The sequence below is a fragment of the Oreochromis niloticus genome, linkage group LG20 (genome assembly GCF_001858045.2).
Source record: "Oreochromis niloticus isolate F11D_XX linkage group LG20, O_niloticus_UMD_NMBU, whole genome shotgun sequence".
NCBI classification, from domain to species: domain Eukaryota; kingdom Metazoa; phylum Chordata; class Actinopteri; order Cichliformes; family Cichlidae; genus Oreochromis; species Oreochromis niloticus.
The window spans coordinates 10841805-10854485 of record NC_031984.2 but is presented as its reverse complement, the minus strand read 5'-3'; the positions used below and the strand labels follow the sequence as shown (position 1 = coordinate 10854485).

At 39.4% G+C, this 12681-nt stretch overlaps 1 protein-coding gene and 1 long non-coding RNA gene across 5 annotated transcripts; one reads left to right on the top strand and one right to left on the bottom strand.

Moving 5' to 3' along the window:
* Nucleotides 1-548: 548 nt before the first annotated feature.
* LOC106098796 (uncharacterized) lies at nucleotides 549-1740 on the top strand. Its single transcript, XR_001225109.3, has 4 exons — nucleotides 549-713; nucleotides 873-904; nucleotides 990-1059; nucleotides 1250-1740. It is a non-coding gene; the product is annotated as an uncharacterized LOC106098796 (long non-coding RNA).
* Nucleotides 1741-3514: 1774 nt separating this feature from the next.
* Nucleotides 3515-12324, bottom strand: LOC100702239 (porcupine O-acyltransferase). 4 transcript variants are annotated; one of them, XM_003439126.4, is made up of 15 exons: nucleotides 12132-12324; nucleotides 11350-11492; nucleotides 11059-11251; nucleotides 10167-10210; nucleotides 9866-10047; nucleotides 9641-9771; nucleotides 9508-9528; nucleotides 9220-9234; nucleotides 8987-9112; nucleotides 8793-8893; nucleotides 8593-8669; nucleotides 8431-8494; nucleotides 8139-8224; nucleotides 4825-4935; nucleotides 3515-4257 (listed from the first exon to the last, which is right to left on the bottom strand). In XM_003439126.4, exons 2-15 carry the CDS (start codon nucleotides 11483-11485, stop codon nucleotides 4156-4158), a joined length of 1389 nt encoding a protein of 462 aa, XP_003439174.2. In that variant the 5' UTR covers nucleotides 11486-11492; nucleotides 12132-12324; the 3' UTR covers nucleotides 3515-4155. The 4 variants fall into 4 exon arrangements, with proteins under 4 accessions (XP_003439174.2, XP_019205631.1, XP_019205632.1 ...); XM_019350086.2 differs by having other exon boundaries at nucleotides 9220-9238; nucleotides 9512-9528; XM_019350087.2 differs by having other exon boundaries at nucleotides 9220-9238; nucleotides 9512-9528; nucleotides 11350-11487.
* Nucleotides 12325-12681: the final 357 nt, after the last annotated feature.

The following is a 12681-nucleotide window of genomic DNA, read 5'->3' as shown; positions in this document are numbered from 1 at the left end:
GGTTTTTATTCAGAAATCATTAAAATATTAGGGCTTTATATTTGTTTACCTACACTTATAGGAAAAAACTATGCATGGTTTGGTCGCCTTATGGTGCTCACTTTGACCCGCTGAGAAGCAAAATAATCAATTGATTAATATCAGCAATATTTTACTAGTCCGCACAGAAAATGCAAAGCATTGCAAATCTGAGTATAACTTAATGATCCCTGCCAAAACCCTCACTCCTAAAGTGCTGACAAGGTTGGAGGCCAATTCAGTGTAACAATATGTAGCAGAAACATTTGAGTTTCTAAGGACAAAGTGTTACCTTCTATCAATGTGGGAGGAAGTGTGATCCATGACTTAGCTGAAAAATAACAATAATAATAATAATAAAAACATGATCACTTTGCCTGTAATATGATGAAAATACTTTCTTGCCATGCACAATAGGTGAACACACAGTTCCAGTGGGTTCACAATGGCAGTATTACAAGGTCAGCTCCGAGGTTTCGCCTGGCTCAGCAAAGACCTGCAGAGCTGTAGGGCGTGCTGCTCAGCTGACGGGGCTCTTTGCTTGTTCATGGTGCTCTTTCTCGAAGGGGCCCCAGTGACAGAGCCATTCACAAGCACGGGCCATAAATGACCGAGCTGAACACCACATTAAGCACTGCATTCTCAAAAAAAACACCATCGACTCTGCAGGACAGCCAAAATGCCAGGAACAAAAGGTTAGTAGCATGCAACAAAAAAAACTAATAATACAAAAATATTTTTTTATTTATCTGCATACCAGAGCTCCATGTCCAATAAAATCAGCAAAAGCTAAAGAAAAGGTGGCCTTGCTGCCAAATGTTTAAAGCTAATTTGGATATTTGTGCCATTTTCAGGTAATAAGTCGGACAAGAAGTCAACTACCAAGGTAGGAACATCATTATTATTCTAACTCTTGTCTCAATCTGCATTTTGTGCTGCTTGACTTTATTCGTTTTACTTTAATTTCACAGCAACCTCAGAGTCCTAAAGAGCAGCCGAAGAAAGGTGATCAGAAAGGAGATGATAACAAGAAGCAAGGAGGTAAGCATTTATATTAACTATATTATTTAAAGAAAATATTAATAATAATTAGAAAAGACATTTATTTTGTGCAGACTTGATTTTGACAGTTTGGAGCAGTATATGAAATCCCCTACTTGTGGCACACAGGGGTTAAATGAAGTGCTGTGTCCCCAGTGAAGGTATCTGTCTGTGTTTTCTCCCCTCGCAGGACAGCCGAAGGGAGAGAAGCAATAACTTCCAGGCATTTGTGAAGATGGCTTTGGAGACACTGCTTGGGTCATGCCGTCGTAAACATGGGGGTCCTCGGGGCAGACAGGGCTGAGCGCACCTCCCCTTCCCTCCCCTCCATTTTGCTCTTTTCCCCAGAGCCTGCAGACTGTGCTGTTGTGTGGCCTGGCAATACAGCATATGCTCACCCCTGGCAGTGGCAAAAAAAAAAAAAAAAAATTAACCTGATCTCCATCCATCACCATCTGTCGTTCAACCTTTTTCTGTCACCTTCCTGACATTGTCCACTTTAGCTTATCGGATGCTCAGAAATAGACTCCAGGTTTGACCAGATCTTTGCTTAAAGCAAAAAATAAAATCAAAAAAATCATGCAGTCCTTCTCCAACTCACCCTAATGCCATGATTGACTTTGTAACAGTTGATACATTATTTTTGTAAATCACTAAAATAAACAGTTATTTATTACAGCAGTCCATGTTTTTCTGGCATTTGTTTTTTAAAAAGAAAAAAAAATCTCTGAAATGTCGACACTGAACCAAACAAAGACAACATTCCAGGTTTCATTACAAATTTTATAAAAATATCACAGGTGTACCAGTGCCTTCACATTTACAGGGAAAAAACATTGACCTAAAGTAAATATCAGAACAGGTTTTAAAATATTGAGCGATGTTAGGTCTGCAGAGACTGAGCACTTGTTCTTGGGCAGAGACGAACATTCAGGCTCTAATCTAACACAACATACTAGGCAAGAAGCAATTCCTTTGACAGTCTAGATTAAGGAAAGACAGACTGGACACTTGTATTATTTTATCAGGTCATCATTAATTACATAAATGTGTCGTTAAAAGCAGCCGTGTATTAAAAATCTGTAGTTAAGATTGAATATTTAATATCGTGTAATCACATTTTAAATTACCCTGATTCTAAACCCTTTTTTCAGCACTGAGGAATAACAGAGTTTTAAAAATACTAATACAACCTACTCTAAGCAAGAGGAAATAATTCAGTTCAAATGAAATTAATGAATTAACACAAAGCTAAATACAAACACCATTAGGAAACTCCACCACAAACTTTAATTCATGGACTTACTGAATATTTGTCTTTATCTAAAATTCACTAAAAGGGAAATCATTACTGTTGACAATAAAATTGCTGCCTCATAACCATTATCTGTGCTCTTTTCATTCAAAATTAATTCCTCATTGTCTTACACATGCTCAAGAGACAAGCTCTATTAAAGAACGAGAGTCATTTTCTGTTTTTTTCTTATAGTAATTCCATGAAAAGACCAAAGCTAACAGCCTAACTAACCTACAGGAAAGTTTTGTCTCTGCTGTTAACTACAATAAACTGAAAATAGTCAAGAGTAGGTCTCTGCGTAAGACAAATGGCAATTCCTCAATCAAAGGAGGCAATTAAAAAATGTCTGATGTGGTTGGGTCAAAGCTGATTTATTGTCCCCTGCTGGCGTAGCTCTACATGTTTACCCAGAGGATAGAATGAGGAAAATGCAACCAAAAGAAGATGCTAAGGAGACATGGTTGCATGCTCTCCTCCAACAGGCCAGAGGTGCATTGCTCCTATACCAGTGAATAGTCTGAACGCTGATTGGTTGAACCAAAAAGTGAACAACCACAGCAGCGTTCACATAAAGAGGAAAAAGTGCCAAATACTTCAAATGGCCATGATGAAACAATCCCCACTGGCTTAATATTAAAATGTCCAACAAATAAGCAGCTGTGGCCTCTATAGCTGGTGGGAGTTGATTAGGATGCTAGCTGTCTAAGTTAACTTGTCTAAATTAAGATTTGCAGTGTTAGTTAGTGAAACCGTATTCGTTTATTCTAAAAGCACTTAGCACTAATTAGAAGTATTGGTTGTGTTTTCTAGCATTTGTGTTGAATGCATTTGATGAATGCAGACTGCTAACCAAGCTAGCACTAGCTCACAATGTAGCAATACACCTCCTCAGGAAAATACGGTGCCCTCTGAGTAAAAAACAAAGTAAAGTAAAGATGGTGAGATAGCTATATCAAGTAGGCGTGCACCTGCAAAGCTCTGCATAGCACCAGTGCAGAGTGGAGCCTTCAATGTTAATGATGGTTGACGAACACCAGCTTTGACTGAGGAATGCCGACAGTGTGGACTGCAGAGATACCTTATTCACAAATTTACTCGTCATTTCTTTTTGAGTGACATTCACTGAAAATTACAGTCCCAGCTGTTTCATATTCTTTTGGGCATTTTTTTTTTTTTTAGAAAGGGCTGAGTACTACAGACAGACAGGTTGGAGGAAACTAAAATATTGAGAGATCTACAATTGCACTATTGATTTGGGTCATTTCATAGAAATTGTTGACTAAAAGAAGACATTGATGCCTGCCACCCCTACCCTTTAAACCGAAAAGTATGATTTTATAACATTAGAAGGGAAGAGAAACCACTCCTGGAGGCCATCTGCTGCAGTCGACGCTGAAACCTAGATAATGGGCTTTATCGTGTGTCCACAGAAACGAGCAGCCAATATCCACCATGCTGATAGGTATTGATTGTGACTCACAGTGAGACATCGGTAACCGCTGTCACAACATGAGGGCTCGATAACTGCGGCTCAGATAAAAAGGGAGCGATGCAGAGAAAAGAAATGAGGAGCGAGCTATCATTTCATGGATATCAAAACTAGTCCCCAGCAGGTTAGAATAATAGATTACCCAGCCAACTTGTGGTGCAACCTGAACACTGAATGTTGGTTCGTTGTTGTATACAGGATGATTCAGTTCTCTTCGGTCTGATGCGGGATAAAGTCACAGTGCAGAAGTGCAGAACCAGTTTTCCATCTCTCATTATTACTTCCTTCACTCTTTCTTCATTTCTTATTATTAGAGAATAAGGCGGTATAATATCCAGCATCCAAATGTGACCCAGTGGCTGGTCCAGCTCAGCTCTGACCACTTCTGAATTGTATGATGGGTGATATTGTCCTGTAAGGGGATGTACATACAATCTGAGTCCAATAATGTGTATATCATTTAAACCTTCTGCTGACAGATCTTTACAAAATGTGATTTTTTTGTCATTACAGACTGAAAATAATTTCATCTAAGGCCTTTCATCCAGCAAAACCATAAATTACTTTAACAGTTGACAATAAATATCACAACTAAGGTTACATTCCTATGCAGCAATTCACACGTACATATGTCACAGTGAGCTCCACATTTTTATGGCAGGGCGTATAAATATAGACGCTTTTAATCTTCTAAACATGCTGGGACTTCAGTATGTCACAATGCTACCTCAATAGCACACTGCTAGCCTTCTATACATATCCTGAATTTGTAAAGGTTCCTCAAAAATTACTCATGCAATTGGCCTAACTAGTCATATACACAACTATAATATCTAAAAATTTTGAATACCATTAACTTGATTTCACATTTTACTCTATTTGCTCCTTTAAAATGTTCTTTTTCCAATCTCTTCTCTGGTTCTATTCTGCAAAATGTCCACTTTCCTCTGGGGCTTGGCATACTCTTATCATGTCTTACCTCATCCTCCTCCATAAAGTCCACACTGGAGTTGAACACTGAGCCGAGGTATGTCAAGTGCAGTATTGCCAAAGCACTGAATGCTATGTTTATCATATACACCCATAACCCCTGTGGAGGAAGAAGGTATAATGTAAGAATAAACCACTTCCTTACTCAATATTACTACCCCAAATCTGTAATCTCTGCAAGATTTTCATGTTAGGATCCTGAGAACCTTACACAGATTTGTTGAAGTAGATTATCAAAGAATGTTTGTTAAACTCTTAAAAACTAATGTCTTCTTTTAGCCAATTTCACTTAATAATATGGCAAACTACTTAAGATTTAAAAGCACGATTTCAGGGGCTTCAATGTAATAATGTCCTAATTATGTACTATGGTTTATACAAGCTGTTTTTCCTTGGCATAAGTGATTATGTTCCCCTTCCCGGTGCTCTGCTGTGTGTTAAAAAAGGGATTTTTGCTGGGCATCCTGTCAGCAAACTCTCAAATTGTGTCAAATTAAAGAAGGCTACAGTAAATCAAAATGTAAGATGATGAGGAATAAAATTGTTATAATTGTTATAATTTTATTCCTCTGAGGGGGAAACAAACAGGGAAAAATATCTGGTGCTGTATGGAGCTAAAGTAGGTCCATTTAGAGCATCTCCTGCTCAACTGTCACATATATGCCTGTGCAATGAGAATTTTCACAAATAAAACAGCTGGAAGAAAACCAGTCTTTGCAGCTGTTTGCAACTCTAATGTCAACAAATCTAGTTGCAAGTCTGTTCAGACATTTGTCCTTTTAAATATGAAAAACGTCATCGCTTCATTCTCATTGTATGCTATTTTTTTTGTTTTGCAAGATTTCATGAGGTGATGCATTTGAGCATCTCTGAATATCAAGAGATTTTTAATACCAATGCAAACAACAGCTTGAAAAAGTAGCAGGTAGAGCCCCCCCAAATCATTGGTTCCAGCCTGCCTTCTATAACTTCCTACTATCCCAACAAAAGTAGCAGGAAGGCTGGAAGCATTACCGCACCAACCTGCATGTCACCTGCTTAATCTTTACCCATCAGGCAAAATATACAGACATACTACTGGCAGAACTTCCTGCTTCAGGAATAACACCTACCTTCAAGCTATTAGGCACTTAAATGTGCACTGAATCTGTTATTAACTCAGCTTACCTACATCAAGTTCTGATCATAAAATCTGAACTCAATATGCACTGACACTTATACATATGTATCATGCACTTGCAATATTAATTCAACATCTTGCACTATAGACTGTTCCCTTATGCATACTGGACAGTGCCTCGTTGCAGTGTAAAGCACTTTAAAGATAGGTACATTGATAAACTGCACTCATTTCATGGGGTGACCTGTTACATGCACTTATATTTTGTATCCTATTGTGCTGTGTGCACACCAAGACAAATTCCTATCAACTGTGTTTTTAAAAAGGCTACAATAAACTTAAACTTGACAGTTATTTTTTCCAGCCTGGTGATGTTTCCAGTTGATGGCATGGAGATATTTATTAAGCAGCAGGAAAATGAATGACATCCCACAGTACAGCTTACACCCTCAACACATCCCTTTTTTTCCTTATTAGCCGTGTAAACTGTTAATTGTGCAGAAGTTAATAAAGTTGTGGTCACACTATCTTAGCATCTAACTTGTCCTGCTGAAGTGGGGTGAACATAAATAAGGGGGAACGTTTGTAAGTGGGAGGTAAATTCAAATGCAGCTTTCCAAACAGGTTAGCAAATATCCCCAAACACAAGTGGGAATATTAACGTGTAACACTCGTAGAGATGGTGAAAGACGGAAATAAAAACAGGAGATATGTGAGGATTGCTCAGCGAGGGAAATTTAGAGCTAACCTGTGATGTTCTAATTCATTTTAAGTCTTTAATCAGATACTGGATCTATACATGAAGTGTTCCTGAAATAGCTATCTTTTTCATAAAAGGAAGCTATTTCCCCCACAAAATGAGAAATGTCTTACCAAATAATTTGAAGTATAACTCCTGTATATAATTCAAAGGTTGCATAAAAATACCAGGCAGTTTACAGCAGGATAAAGTGATTATTTTGTAGTATTATGGTGAAGATTACTGTAATGAACTGTCATGGACTGGTGCAGAGCATGCTGTGGTTTTCTGGTCAAAATCAGGTTAAATCCAGAGCAGCTGACATTAATTTTAATTTATGATGGTTATACTGATTATATTCACTCACTGAATTCTACTTTTTATACTAACTTCATACTGTCTAGCGTTTGGAAAGCCGCCATGATGCATCATATAACATTTTATTGCTACATGAGAAATCTTGTTAAATCCACACAGAGCAATGCATCTCAGCTGGAGCACAGGTCGGCTGACCACAGCCTGTAACAAAGAAAAGTCTACTGGAGCGTTTTATATGTAGGTCTGCCTACACACACACACACACACACACACAAACACACACATATATAAATGGTGCTAAGTAAAAGTCTTAAGCCACCCTTCATTTCTTCATAATTTGCTAGAAAAGAGGGGAAAAAGGTGATTTTTTGAAACATGTGCAAACTTACATAGAAACACAGGATCTAAGGCAAAAAGCAAGTTTGCACTATTCTAACAAGATTTAGTATGACCACCTTTATTCTTCAAACAGTTAAACAGTCTTATGCAAGCTTTGTTGCAATTTCTCTAAGCAGTCTTTAAGAAGTGTACTCCAGGCTGGATGGCTGCCTTTTGCTCCGCCTTCTGTCTAAATGATCCCAGACAGCTTCATTAATGTTGAGGTCCAGGGTTCTGGGAAGGTCAATCCATGAGTGATAGTGTTCCACTCTGTAAAGCTCTTATCTGTTTTTACTGCATTGGAAGTGTGTGTGGGAACATTGTCATGCTGGAAAATCTGTCTTTTTTACGCTTGAATGACTCACAGGTCAGTATTAAGTGGTTTAACATACAAAAAAAAAACATTCCTGTGAAAATGCTCAGGTACAAGGACTGTTCTGAAAATAAGTGAAAAGTAGAAAATGACCTTCAGAAAGCCCGGAGAACTTTTGCTCAGTACCACTGTAAAACATTTAAATAAAAGTCTGGCTCCTCGGAAGCAAAACAGAAACAAATGAGGGGTGGCTCAAGACTTTCTCAAAATGAGCAGCTATATGAAAGCTATCAATCTTGTCACTGTTTCAAATATGAAATGGTCATATTTACTCAACTAACTCAATTCCTTTTAATAAAAATAATAATAATTGAACGGTAGAAATGTTTTTTGGTTGAATAAGAACAACAAACATACGAGGGAGCTGCATTTTACCTTTTTGTTCTGGTGAGTGCAGTTTGGCAGGCATTTCTTTGACAGTATACAGGCATTAAAAATAGCTGCAAGCCTCTTCCGCAACACTAAAACACAAAACAAGACCAGTGCATTAAAACAAAACAAATAGATGAGTTTTTTCCAGCATTATTTAATTACAAGCACTGCAGTAAACAGAAACAGTGTTTCACAGTGAGTGCAATTAGCCATTAGTGCAAACCTAAGCACCTTCTCCAAATGGAAAGGTTCTAATGTGGAAAAGAGAAAAAAAACACATCGGAAAAACTCTTACCGTGCTCAACATAAGTGATGAATCCCAAAGATATTAGGACTGCACCTAGATGAAAACTCAAACCCTGTGAGGTAAAAGAGCTTCAGTCAAAATAATCCACTTACTGATACAAAAAAATGCATTTAAAAAAGTAATTGTAGGAAAAGTCTGCATAGGACTCACATGCAAAAGGGCACTGGCTGTATATGTCACCATTATAGCAGAGAATGTCCCGAATTTCAGTGCACTCTTAAAAACATCTGTGAAATTAGAGCAAAAACATCTGTGAGCTGGTATAAGAATCTCTGTTTAAATGAGCCATAATCCTTACACTCACAATGGCAAACGAAAGCAAAAACAGCTGCCGCCTGTCTTGAACTCACAGGTGTGCAGAAAGCGAGACATGGGCAGATTCCACGATGTTACCACCTCCACCATTGACCGAGGAAACTCTATATTAAGCGGCTTGGATACGGTCATATCCCTGCAAAATAAAAGGTAAATGGGCGGTGGCCTGTTATAAATGTGAATAAAGAGAAACACACTCAATGTTAACAGGTGCGCTTGCAGTTCTAACCATTTGAGGTTGTCTTTCTCCTCGGTGAATCCTGCCCCAGCCAGAGTGGTGGTAGTTTCACTCAAATAGCCAACAAAATAATTGCTAAAGTGGAAAGACAGTGTGTTCTCATACGCCAGTAACCACCTAATGCAGGGACATCAAAACAGGAAGAAATAGACGAATATCACAATCCAGTTTCAAATAACGTCCGACTTTACTGAGTGGTTACTACAGATGAGTAAAAAACATACTTAGCTGGTGTACCCCTGAGTAGCATTAGGATAAAGAGAGCAATGTTAGTGACAAAAAAATGTTTATTGACTTGCCTCGTGATGATTTATGCCTCATCAAGCTGGTGAAAGTGTTGTGGTAAATGAGAGGGTGAGAGGGACATCCTGGTACATATATAACTGCACAGAGAGGAGGGATGAAGTGGGTAGATGCATGCAAGCAAAGGTTTTGGACAAATGGTAATTATGAGGAATGCATGCCTACAGTGTTTGGTTTATTCAGAGTCACTGAGGTGGGCAATTAATTACCTGATCTTCCTCCTCTTTTTGCTGTAAACAAAGCAGGTGACAGACACATTACCTTAGCAGAACAGCAAGCCATAAACCAAGTCAAGAATACACAGGCATTTGTTTACAGTATGAATGTGTGTGTTCTCCTCACCTTCGTAGCAGCTTGTCTCCATAAACAGGTATGAAATAAGGGAAGAGGTAGGGTGCCACACAGTTGGAAATAACAAGGCAGACCTGGCTCTTCACCCAGCTAACAGACACTTTTAAAAGCCACGAAAGGCTCTAAGGAGAAGAAGGAAACAGCAGCTGTTCTTAGATTTTTTTTTTTTTTAAATTAATCCTCACTCAGATTTAAAAGATATAGTATCGCACCTACCAGCTTACGGCCTTCTAAAGCTTCTTTGTAGCTGTTGAAGCTGATCCAGGGACCAAAGATGACTGTGCCCACAAAGTAGATATAGCCCATGAACTCAATGGGTGAGGGCACACTGGTCACAACACCTCTATCCAAATCAAAGGCCAAAGAAATGGCTTTCATTGCAACCACCATCTGAGAACCTGGATGACAGCAACAGCATTTAAATGGTTGTTGTATTCCAAAATTAGACATTACTAATGGGAATATTAAAGTATACAGACAGCAATCACATTTAAGAGACAAATGATGGCTGTCTTACCTCTCATCTTGTGCCAGTTAGTGGTATCCATCATATGTAGCTCCCTGATGAAATGAAAAGGAAAGGTAGTCGTAATGAAAAGAAAAGACCATTCCTTGAGTTTTCCCAAATCGGCCAAATTCCCAAATTCACAAGCTTAAAGTCAATTGGAAATTAGGAATTAGACGTGAATAAGTATACATCATACATTAAAAAAAATATTGTGGGAAATCACAATAGACTTTGTTGCTTTTATTTTGAATTCAGGTGCTTTTTAAAAATGTTTTACATGCGTACATGTGAACCAGTGTGAAAGCACGTTGTAACGCGTTGGAACCAGTGTTTATGACAGATGTGTTTGCTAGCCCTGACAGATGTCAGCTCACGTTAAAAAAGAAATCTTCATGTAGAATGCAGAGTTTTTAAGAAGATATTGACTTCAGAGCTTTTATTTACTGGAGTCATCTATAGAACTGTGTGCTTAGTTTACAGAGAGCAGATTGTTGTGTTTAAGGATTACAGTTTGAATCATCATTACGAGACTAAACACACAGAGAAATACAAGAAGTTGACTGATGCAGACTGAAAATGGACATCTAAAGCTTTGCTAGCAAAGCTGCAAAAGGAACAAGGACTTTTTTTCTTATCGAGCTTTACACATCCAGAGATGGAAATGTCAAGACCAGCTTTGTGATTTGACAAAATTTGGGCTTTTTCACTTTGCCCGTTTCGCATTTTCATTGCTTATAGCAGTTTAGTTTGAGTTCATCTTATTGATGTAACCCCCCACTTCCAGCTTCTAATGTGGCCCCATTGGGAAAATGAATTATTAAGGAAGCTCTTTGGTTCAGTATCACACCTAATGTGTAATACTGAACTGTCAGGTAACACAAGAGGACAAGAGGACTCTTACCCCAGGAGCAGGTAAATGAGCACAGTGATGGAGAGAAAGGTGCCTCGGATGGTAGAATGGCGACACAGGAAGAGGAAGAGGTAGCAGAGAAGGCTGAGAAGGACCACCCAGATCATGTGCAGCTCAAAGAACAGGTAGAGCGTGTAGAAACCTCCTGCCACTGTGACCAGGTGTTTCACAAAAGAAGGGAGACCTGACATAGCCAGATAAAAATAAAGGATAATGTATGTGATTAGAGATTAAAGTGAAGGTCTGATAACACTGACTGGGGTGCAAAAGTTCTGTACTCACCGAACATCCAGATAAGTCGACATAGCAGGCAGATAACCAGCAGCTGCCATACCTGCTCCAGGCCCTGCTGAGCTGTGGGCAGCAGGCAGCCATGAGCGAGCTCTTGGAAAAACTTCTGTCGGCTGAACACTCCCATCACTAGACTTAGAAAGCAAAGAGAAACCAAAATGCATTTTTACAGCAACAAAAATAACATTTGTATTAACAGTGGTGACTTATAGCTAAATACTCTTCATTAAACTTCAAATCCCAGCATGCAAAGCAACTCACTACAGATCAGTGCACATGCAGTACAGCTGCTGTTCAGAGTTTCACTAAAGATGATGAGAGATCTTCTTTTAATTAAACATATTTTTAGTTAGTGCATCAGACTGGATACAATGAAATACATCCCAGGATGTAAAACAATATCAAGACTTCACCACAATAACACCATGACCTGGGTCTCGGGCATGTGGAGAATATTTGAAATATGCTATTCTGCAAGGCATGCTCTCTCCGCAATGCAGTCGGCCAAGGGGATGAGTTGACTCACAGCTGCCTTCCTTCAGCCGCTGCATTAACAGTGCCTCAGCGTGCTAAGCGCTGCGCGTCCACCGAGTAGCAAACGCATCGTAAATGGATGCGAGAAATCCGACAGGAGTTACTGATCCTTGCAGTGAGCGGTCCTGCTAACAACCTACTTCAGAGCTATTCCCCAGCCCCCCCACTTCACATCAAAAACAGCTATGAGCCCCCCCCGCCCCCAGCATGCCAGTTTGTTTTCCGTGCGTAAAACTCACCCTCTCAGAGCAGCAGGATGATCCTCGTGTCTCTGCTGCTACTTTTCCGTCCCTTTACAATCACAACAAGCCTGCGTCCTGCTGCTGTCTTTCAGGCACTCTCGGGCCAGATGATGCATATCTGGATGACTCCCATTGTCACAGCATCAGCACCACTAACCTGCCATCTATGAAGCCACGCGACGACACATCGGCCAATCTAAACCGCAGCTGAAGGGATCTCAGCCAATCATCGCTTTCGTCACCGTAATGTGACAGCAGGAAGATCCAAACAGAATCGTCGCCCTGCATAACTCCGCGCATCCGGACCAATGAGACGTGGACAGCGTGCAGATGGACTGAAGACGGGACTGTTGTGGATGCGGAGGAATGCCCTCTGAACGTATGCAAAAGATCCAATGCACCCTTAATCTACATGATCTTTTATTCACTTAGTTCATCGATAAAATGCAAATTCAATCAGAAAGTCAGTTTTAATGTTACGTTGTGCATGAAATAAATATTTTAAACATAACCTACATTTTCTTCGTGTAAAGTAATTCATAGATGC